Here is a 10929-nt window from a genome sequence, read left to right as displayed (position 1 = left end):
ACTTACGCTAGTATAAAAATCAAACGTATTAACTCCACCACATATGCATTTCTTTGGAAATGCAAGGTATTACACGATTGGGACTGCGGGGATACTCGACAAAGAAGACTAAGCATTAACACACGTGACCTTAAGAAGGCACGCCAAATTACCCCGGAGCTAAACACACAGCAATAGTTTCGTGACTGGGAAGTTACGAAGGTTCCTTACCTCTTGTCAAATACTGGAGGGGTGTAGTTGCTCTGTCGATGTTTTTTTTTTGTCAGATTGGAGGAACCCTTTGTCCAAATCAAGGCTGAAAAAAACAAGTTGATGATTTCAACTGAACTGTTCGTGATGAAAAAAATGCATTATGCTCGGGCGATGACCCGCAGCGAGTTCCGAAAAAAAAATAGCAGTCATTAAGGGACCCTGCAACAATTTTTTCAACTTTTCTCGTAATCATAAATGCTTGGAGAACATAGTCAGCCAACACATCCAGCACTTAGATTAGAAGGTCGAAACACACCTCAGCCAAGAATTACTGCTCTATGCCCATGAGATAACATAGAAACTCCTCTAAAGAATTTTCTTTTTTTCAAAGTCTCGGCGTTCTTTGGCCGCTGCAATTACGCCATTACAGCGGTGTAGCGTCTACTCGCCTCCTTTCCTTCAGTTGCAGCAATGAACGCATTCCATAGCCACTTCAAAATGACAGCCACCAAATCAAAACAGGCACGAAAGACGTATCTGCTGCGACTAACAAATCACGCAGTGCCGCTCCGTGCTAGCGATGACTAGCTTTAGCAGTGCTTCCATACGAAAGGAACGAGTGAAAGCGTATCTCGAAAGTAATGCAGAGTCACTTAACAAAAAATGACGCTGTCTTTTTATTTCCAAAAAGTCAGGCACAGAAAATTAATGGAAGTATGAAAACGGAGTGGTGGAGTGTTTGCACAAGCGCCTAAACTGCGATAACCCCGAAACAAAAAATTGCAGTCTGCTTTGGGCTATGATTCTAGCGATCCGGTAGCTTCCGGACATATGCACACAGACATACAAAACCTAGTGAAAATTCCTAAGTGGAGGTGAAATAAGCGGGAAGCGACAAAATAAGAGCGGCTAAGCAAGAGATTACGTGGCAGTTGAGAATGAGAAAAAGATGCACTGTACGGGCATTATAGTTGTAGCCTTTCCGCGGCTCGTCGATGTGCAATTTTACCCTGTCTATTAGCGCACTGCAACGGCAGTCAACATAGGACTGCCTAATTCGTATCTGTGCCATCCACATGCTTGCACCAAGTATCCTTGATGGACACCTGCAGAAGTAAAGCACTCCCATTGCGCTATGCACCGCACAGAACTGCGAAATTAAGAAAAGCTAGAGCGAAATACGAGCGAACGCAAGACTTGTTTGTTTTAATTTTCGAGCCTTCCGGGTATACACAAACCGAGTTCTAACTGTGCTATTGCTTTGAGTTTAAGACGGTGTTAAAATTAACGAAGCACGTGCAGAGTGATCATTTAATGCGCAGACTACACGAAGACAACAGAAAAAAGACCAGACAAGGCGCAACTTGCAACTACCTTTATTAGGAAGAAACGGTCTATGCCATCGCATTAAATTATGGCGCGAAGTCTATTGGACAGACTGGGCGTTGCCTCAACTACCGATTGCGGAAGCACTGCAACAATGTGCGTTACGGCACAACTGGACATTTGGCCGCCCACTGTCGTGATCATGGTTGTACGACTTTGATTGATAAGATCAGCATTATCGGGAAACACTGTGCCATCGGAATCGGGAGAATATTGAGGCACATGCGATAACACGTGCCGGTGAAAATCGTGTATGCCCTCACTCACGCTCACAGAGAAAGAAGTGTACTTTTCAGAACATGTGGATGCTTTGTAATGACTGAACATTCCGAACACGCTCTGCAGTAGTGTCGTGTGGAAGATAGGGTAAGGTGACGGGATGATTTGGTGTGTGTAAAAACGCGTTTCTTCCTAGTAATGTTAGTTGCAAGTTGCGCATTGCCTCGTCTTTTTTTTTACGCCTTCGTGTAGTCCGCGCATTGAACGTTCACTGTGATTAATACCCCTGTCACACGGCAAATCTAATGTCATTCAAACTGAATGACATTAGCTGTAAATGACATTCGGCTCGGCCAGGCGGATCTACACGGCGGAACAAATGTCATTTGATTGTGATAGCGGTGACGATTAGCGAGCTCGCAAAATCGCAAAATTACATTTCAAGCGCATATAGAATGTTTTCACACGTAATATTTAAAAAAAAATGTAACAAAGGAATATTTTTTTAAATAAATACAAGAAAACCACCGATTTAGGTGACATTAGTAGACATCCCAAGCTGAGACAAGTCTGCAAAAAATCCGGATTAGGGTAGCGCGCACACTGGGGACGAGATTTGCTTTTTTGTTAGTACTTGCTGGTCTTTCTTTATTAGAACAACAATACAAAAAAGAAAATATAAGTTTACTGACAGTTTTTAGAAACAGTATTTTTTGGTTTGTTACTGAATTTTCCTGTCTATGGACGCGCTACTGCTGTCGAGGCTACTCATTCGTCCGCCAACTGAGGTGTAACTGAGGTCCGGGACCTCAGTTAGCCGGTAAATGTCATTCGCCTTGAATGTCATTCGGTATTCTCGTGTAGCGCCGAATTAATGACATTTAGAGCGAATGACATTCGCTGTAAATGTCATTAGATCTGCCGTGTGACAGGGGTATTACCTACTCGCCCAAACCTATACCTAGTTATGTTTTAAATGCAGAGGTTAAAATTATGTCAATAACAGCGTGCGAATGAATGGCCTTTCATATATGCAGCGCGGCCTGCTGATAGCAACCCCGCGTTGATCAGTGAGATTAGGGGACGGGGGGTCGGCAGTCAGGCATGCGAAGGCTATTGCGGAGGCTTCCATGTTTTGGGGAACGGGTGTAGCCCGAAAGAACCCATTCCCGTTTGACCCCTTCCCGTTTGAACCCATTCCCGAAACGCCCTTCCCGCTTGACCCGTCCCATGTGCGCCCGTTCCCGAAACGACCTTCCCGCTTGGGCGCTTCCTGTTTCAGCCCGTTCCCAAAACGCCCTTCCCGTTACAACCCGCTCCGAAAGCGCCCTTCTCACTTGAACCCGCATCGTTCCAACCCATTTGTATTTCTGAAAATAGGCAGTTTTAGCATATCGTTCCCGTGTTTGCGTTACTGTTTACCGTGTTTGCGTGAGTAGACTGCGCAGCGCGAGAGTTACCGCGAACGGTAACTTACAGGCACAGGCTTCACCGTCACCAGCGCTTCCGGTAACACAGTAAACGGTAACGCAAACACGGTAACGATATGCTAAAACTGCCTAATATGCGTTACCGTCTTCGAAACTGTTCTCCAAAATGGGCTTACAAGCAACGGGTCATGCACTGAAAACTTGTCTGCAGGAAATTTTCCAGAATCGACCGATATTTCCGGCCGATAAAAGTTTCTGAATGCCTTAGGCCGATACTGCCCTTTTGACACAAAATTTGTAGTGCCGAAAGTGTACTAGAAAGATACCCAATATCTTGAGTAATGCACGCATTGGATTTTTCTGCAGTTGGTGTTCGTACGTGCGGCAGAAATTTATTTATCAGCCGCTCGTATGCTCATTGTTTGGAGCGTAGCTTTGTCTTCGGGTTCGAGAGATCTAGATCAAAGATGTCCGTAGGAGAGACTTTAAAAAGGCAAAAACATGTGCATAAATCTGAGAATTGGCTACTAATGCCTTTCCTGCGGGAGTAATGGGTAGATTTTTAATTTATTTACCGATACTTTACGGCCTGGTCGGGCTCATGCAGGAGTGAACATAAAACACATCAGTATTGGTTGGCGTAGTTTAAAAACGCCCAACACAAATAAGTAAAAGACATAAATATGTAATAGACGCAAAGAGGTCCGAACCCAAAGGTGTCCGAACAACGATATGCATTCGTAATGTATTCAAATTTTAAAACACCACGATTCAACCAGAACACACATTTCCAATACGCGGGGAAAATTCTTCTAAGGATACCGAGTTCCTGTTCGTTCAGTTAACTTATTCCTGTAAGAAATTGCACGAGGAAACAAAGAGAACTTTTGACTAGTAATTCAGCTGATTGGCTGTCTAATATTCTTACTATGATGTCTTCTCGCTAAACGTCTGAAAGGCCCTTGGAGGTAGTATTCCAGCGACAATTTTGAGTTTCTGTAGTAAAAAAAATTTACGCTAGAGACGACCCTGCGCTGCTTAAGTTTCTGAAGGTTTACTCTATTATGCAAATTGAGTATACTAGAGTGACGGGAATAAACAAAATCCATAAAACGCAAAGCTAAGTTTATAATTTTCGCCGCTTCTCATGACTGCGATTTTTTATAGCCAGATGTGACATATGTATCCAGATACATAGGGTTACTTTATTTTTATACATCCTTTTATCTTTTATAGTTTTCATCTGTTTCTTCTTGACATTTATGTACACTTGCGCTATTATAACGATTAAATGTGTTAGTCCGCCAAATACGATTTCTTTCAAAGTGAGGGTGTTTTTGCGATTTTTTTATTTGTGCTTCCGCGGCACTTTTCTGGGCTTTTTTATTTTATCATTTTTGGTAACGGAGTATCAGATAGTCTTGATTTATTTAGTTCACTTTTAACATTTGTTGTCTTTTCTGGGGGGGGGGGGGGGGATTTCAAATATTGGTTTTTATTAGTTATGTACTCGTCCTTTGAGGAATATCTTGAAGCTTGAGTTAAAGTTAGCTCTAGAATGTGGATAAAATATATATTTGTGTATAAACCTTTGGTTGATCGTGTCTTAGTAGTTCCTCCTCACACACTTTCGGGACACGGCCATGATGGCGTCGTTTTAATGTAATAAAACTTAAGTGCCTGGTGTTTTGGGGGTGGATCTAAAGAAGCTAGAGACGAGAGTCAGTCGACCGAACAAGTGCAAACGAGGGCAGACGCAGGGCGACCCTCGCGACATAAATACATTTAGTTAAGTGCATTTAGGTATTTTGCTGTTTTCGTTTTCATAAGCAACGTGTTTGTTAATTTGTTGTTAATTTGTTAATTGGTGTGTTAATTTAAAAGATTTGTTTGCTAATTTAAAAGATTTGTTTGTTAATTTGTTAATTTGTTTGTTAGGCTTTGTTAATTTAAAAGATTAAAATATTTGTTAATTGGTATGACTTGAATTTTAACAAATGAAAAACAATATGAAAATGTTTTTATAACGTTTCATAAACTGGGTACGTTATTCTTGGAACGGACTAAATAGGAAAACAAAAAACGGGAAGGTTCTTTCGCCCCGGGTTGAAATGGGAAGGAACAAACGGGAAGGTTGAAATGGTAATGGGTTCAAACGGGAACGGGCCAAGTGGGAAAGGGCGAAACGGGAGGTCGTTTTGCGCCGGGTTGAAACGGGACGGAAGAAGCGGGAAGGGCGAAATGGGAATGGGTTCAAACGGGAACCTCCCTGGGGAACAAGGTTCGTCATAAACAGACCTTCACCGCGAAATGGGCAAACGCCTGCTAACCAACAAAGTCTTGTGCTCGCCATTGGCACAGATGTTTGGCACGGTCATTCAACGCATGCTCAAGAATGCGAAGTCGCAAGAACTCTTGCGCGGCACGAGAGGTGATTGTTCTCCTAAATATGCGTCATACTTACAAGAATAATCCCCCACATTTTTATGAAAGCGTAGATTTAGTGTTCCCACTGATGACGCCTGTAAAGGGAAAACGCCCTGCGGAAAAGTCAGCTTTCTCTGACGGTCATGATGAATGACTCTGGGTGAAGCGAAAGAAAAAAAAACGCTGCAGTGGTCGGAATCGAACCTGGGTCCATCCCAATCCTAAGCCGCAGTCTATCCGATCGCGCCACTTTGACATGGTCGAAACCCAGTTCAAACACAGACGACAACTACAGAATCCATCACGAGAAACCTTCCCGTTCAACCAACGTCACCGTTATACGGAGGGATGCGTGATATTTAGGTAGGTGCTACTTCCTTTACTCGCACAGCTCAAAACAAGTCCAAGGTGCAAACTGCCTGCAAAGAAAAAAAGAAAAATATGCGTGCCAATCCACCCTGTGAACGTGGTTGGAAAGTGAAGCTGTAAACGACACCCATAACGATTACCCATGCGACATCACTTGAAGTGACACACGTGGCTCTACAAAGAGTGCAACCAGAGACAAGTGAAATGCACTTAACCACACCCTGTATTACTTTTAAGAGATATTCTTTGCTAAGGATAAATCAATGCATGATTCCTGAATGGTGGTTGGTTGAGTTGCATTAGCGAAGCACATGTGTGGAAACTCTTTTTTTTTTAAAGAAGCTCAAGCCCGGTGTTTGACCATCTCGCTTGTCCTTTGCCTATGCCGCTGCTGGCGAAGGCGACGAGAACGACGGCAGAGACGGAGGATAAGTGATCTTTCATGCGTCGGTGTGAGCTCCCTTTAATTTTTATAACCCATAGTGCATGCGCAAGGCACGCGCATGGCCGCTACACGTGCCGTGGGCGGAGCGCACACCTGCGCGAGAGGTCGTTTGATGCTGTAACGTGGCATTCAACGAGAACGCAGGGGGTAAACCCGCAGATGTGTTCGGTGACTGCACCGTCTGCCTCCCCCGTCTACGCGTGGGCTCGTAACCCAATCGACAAGACAACGGCCTCTCGCTCCGTTTCTTCATTCGTTCCAGGTTCGACTCCTAGCGGTGCCGGTAAGCCCTTTCATTTGTTCATGACAGTTTTTTGGTTGACACCAACGGTCGCGACAGAACTCTTAGCTTCGCTTTAAAAAAACAATGGCTTTCACATGCCTCATTGCCGCAGCGGCGTCCCCTAATTTCCCCGGCAACGCCGGTAACGATCAGCATGTTGCGCTGCATGTACCCAAAGCCAAGAGTTCATGCGTTGTTGTTGAGAGTTTTGACCTGGGTACATACGTCACAAATGCAGCATCTGAAAAGTTCGTTACACGCACTGCTGCCGCGTGGCTCAACGAAGTGACGGTTATCGAAAGTTAAATAGAGACAATGGGCTCTGTGCGCAATCCAGGCTGTGACGACGAAACCATACTGTTGAATATATCGGGACCTAGACTGCTCAAACTACACTTGGCATCTCACGGTGAATAGAAGGACCCTATTATTACGCAAAGTTCACGAACTCCCTTGATTTTTTTCACAGTAGACGGGGGGGTCGGCGCGGCTGCGTCAATAGGCACGATTGGCAGTTAAGTGCAATTCACAGTGGTGGCTTTCGCTTGCCAGATAAAAGTGGGAGGATCGAAGGCTGTAGTGGAGATGGTCTGGTTGCAGCGAACCGCGGGTATCGAACATGTGACCACCCGTATTCGCTATACCGAACGGGATATGCAGCAGACCACTTTTCATCTAAAAGCAGTCCACGTACGCGCAACAACCACGAATATCAGGATGCACAATAAAATAAAAATAGCGCTGGATGCAACGTAAGCGACAGATGCGCGAACGAACGGTAACGGAGGTAATGAGCATTTATTAATAACACAGCGATGTACCCAAGTGTATAGCAGTTGAAGGCTTTGCTGGCGTGTAATAAGCACCCTCCGGCAGCTTCAACATAAACTTTCGTAATCAAAGGGGTCAGTTTGACTCTTAGAAGTTCGGCACCGATGAAACAGGGAAAAAAACTATGAAAGAATGCAAAATAATTGAATACGATAAAAAAATAACAAGTTCCTGGCACACTGTCCGGAAATTGAGTCAGTGCAGTTCCGAAGTTTCAACTAATTCACGATGCTTGGACATCCACTACAGCACCGGAATAAAAGGAACGCAAAGCAACGATGACGCTCGTGCACACACACAGGCATACACGCACACACAAAACGTAGTACGCACACACACACTCTAAAAGGGCGTTGTTACCTCTAGACTTCTTCAGATCCGTCTTCTCCACCGATTCCAACAGTCCGCACGTATTGAAAATGGTAGAGCAAAGTCTGCTCTGGGCTCCGACGATCACGATGCACCACTCAGTCGCCTTTCCGCTGTAAAAATGAAAATGAAAGTCTGCAGACCAAAACACTGCTTCTATGGCCTCTGGTCGACAGCCGGGCGGGAGCGGAATTTCTTGCATAAGTGCATGCTATTGCGGGCGAAGGAAGTGCCATTGCTATTTATGCTCCACATTTGAGAGATCCGCCGCCGTTACGATAAGCCCGAACTAGATACTATCCAACTAGATACCCAAGGCCGTATGGCCGGTTTGCGCGCCGGCCACTACGTCACGGACTGTGGGGCTCCATCGGAGCACCATCACCTATATGCTTCAAGGCCGTAGAGCTGCCGCAGTTACGTGAGAGGGTGGTACTTTAGCGGTGACGGTGAATGCGGAAAGGGGATAAAGTTTGCCCATGTTCGAGGCGAAAACACTGGCCAACCCCTTCTCTACCCTCGTCCCCTCCCCCCTCCAAACACACTAGCATTGTCAAACACGGTAGCAAAGTACCGCATCCGGCTCGTTCACACTTCTCTACTTCAAATTTGTCGCCGCAGCGACCGATAAATTGAAATGCAACATTCCGACAACTGAATTACCATACACCGGAGGTTGGCAACCTTTCGAAATGGACGGCCGCGTTTCATGAAACCGAAGCGGCAAAGGCCGGATGGCGAATCGGGGCCTTTTTTGAACCGGGGCAAGGGCAGGAAGTGAAGACTTTATCTAAGTGTGAAGGGGAGGGGGGGGGGGAGGGGGGGCAATGCTAACTGGAAGAGGTCTTCCTTTATTCCTGTCTAAGCCCATTTGAGGCTAAAATTGCCATGTCAGCCTTCCGCTAGATAATAAGTGACAGACGCCATGCCGGTGGCGGCAGGTTGCTGACCCCTGCCATACACGATTTATTCAGGGGACCCATGGCGCCCCCCACACTTCTTATGAAGTATTTGTAACTTTCTTTTCTGGCTCGTCCGTAACCGCAGTCATCCTGAAGAAAAAGTTATCTAGCGAAAAGTTCGTGTTACACCGCAAAACGTACTTTAGAACGAGTGCACTCACGCGTCCACCATCCCAAGCATTGAAATGGGCCGGGTCTTCATCGTTCAGTAATCTAGTCACAACTTGGCGCTGATTGGACATTGTTGCTGCTTTGACAGTTGCTCAACGTCTGCATAGCTGTGTGCAGCAGCCTAACATATAGGGATGCACCAGTCCTCGTAGTTGGAAGTCTAAAGTAAAACAGTGCTCTCCTAGTCATTTGTCAAAATACTTTTGATGTTTCTAAAGATGAACATGTTTTCCAACCTGGAGATCTACCTGTTAGGCTAAGGGCGCATCGTAAAAAGTAGTTCGACGAACACAATTAAGTCAGGTTAATGACATTTTCGTACTTTTGTGACGAGGTAGGTCAGGGCTGCTCGTGCAGAATATTGTTTATGTGGGCGTCGTTTTCTCTTGATGTTTCACGCAGCTTGTCGAGTAACAAGCCCACGCTTTCCATAATTTCTTCCACCAAATTTTCAGGTTGTGAAGCCAGTTCATCTACCCCTCTCACTCCCCTCTCCAATGCCTTATGTCCTTGAGGGTAATGTAAATAAATAAATAAATGGAACCCAATGCTGGTATCAGGCTTTATGGGGACGCGACGATTTATGCACGGGAATCATCTGCAACTACGTCCTGCAGGATTAGTAGCTCATTTGCTTCAATTGTGTGTAAGAAAAACGATGAATTACTCCTCGCATATAAAATAGAGAGTTGAACGGTAGCCGGCTTGGCCGGAAAACGCAAGACAATCAGAAACCAGCGCCGACCATGAATGTTTCTAGAAAGCAAAAAAAAAAAAATATCCCGCCATCTCCACGAAGTGAATGATGATGAGAGGGGTGAAGCTAAAATGCTTATCGGTAAAACCGTGAATCATTCGGCCACACATCATATAAAGACCCGACACGTCAAGCTTTCCACCGCTCCGTTGACAAGCCCGTCGACGACGTCGATGTTTGTGGTGATTATGTAGGGCTTGTTTGGGACGGTGACAATCTGCACGGGTAAGTTGGCGAATTCGGTGTGTGACATTTTAGCCACCTTGGCCGTCGCCTTCTGCAGAGCGTCTCGTGTCGCATACCCCCGTTACGTGTCTTTAGCTCGCAGACGACGAACGACAACCTCTTCTTCTTCCTCTCCTCCTTGTTGGGTAGCAACGAACGCGTTGAACGTTATGACCTCTTCGGCCAATCTTTGGTTGGCTAATCCCTAGGGGAATCCTGCCACAATCATCATCAATGTGCCGTGTACAATTTGCCGTGTACGGCCGGGACAGGGCCCGAGCAAGAGGAGCTTCGCCCCTAAAACCAGGTAGTGGGTGAATGCACTCGCATACTTGAACATGCTTATGCTTGTAGCCCGGAAGGTAATCACGTTTCATTTTCTTGCAGTTTACGAGTTCCCGTTGACGAAGAGCTTATTTATTTGCACGTGTGGTATGACTAGGTGCCCATGAACCGACTGTGGGGTGACGGGTAGGGCAGTAAACTTCCGTTTAAGGCTCTGCATTTGTGGAAGTAGCGGCACCTGCTTCATTTGTGTCATCGATGCTTACATCAATACGCTCTTGCACAATGTCTGATAAGCTTTGTCAATCAGTTTGCGTGAACAATGGGAATTACCCTAGCGGGTATTATTGGGTTAAAGCCCTTTATATTCGGAAGATTCCTCTATGGAAATTTTACGTATGATTTTATTTCTAGGATTTCAGTTCCAGAAGTAGTTATGTCGGGAATATTGTGTTTAATGTAATGCCGATGGGGTTAAGTGTTGATCTGTCACAACATCTTTATCGCCGGTTCCTGTTTCGGCATTGTCATGTTTTGTTGTCATCGTCTGCGTTTGTGTGTGTGTATAGCTGATCAAT

At 45.3% G+C, this 10929-nt stretch overlaps 1 protein-coding gene across 1 annotated transcript in view; it reads right to left on the bottom strand.

Moving 5' to 3' along the window:
* Positions 1-206: 206 nt before the first annotated feature.
* LOC144175350 (uncharacterized) overlaps positions 207-10929 on the bottom strand; it is a 199533-nt gene continuing 188810 nt past the window's right edge. Inside the window, exons 3-4 of the mRNA XM_077704431.1 lie at positions 7943-8064; positions 207-295 (exon numbers count right to left, since the gene is read on the bottom strand). Of these exons, the coding sequence (XP_077560557.1) occupies positions 207-295; positions 7943-8064 (211 nt within the window). The remainder of the gene's footprint in view (positions 296-7942; positions 8065-10929) is intronic.

Source organism: Haemaphysalis longicornis, unplaced genomic scaffold, assembly GCF_048455015.1.
Source record: "Haemaphysalis longicornis isolate Haplotype H1 unplaced genomic scaffold, Haemaphysalis longicornis Haplotype H1 scaffold_3, whole genome shotgun sequence".
Classification (NCBI taxonomy): Eukaryota; Metazoa; Arthropoda; class Arachnida; order Ixodida; family Ixodidae; genus Haemaphysalis; species Haemaphysalis longicornis.
This window is presented reverse-complemented; position numbering and strand designations above follow the sequence as displayed.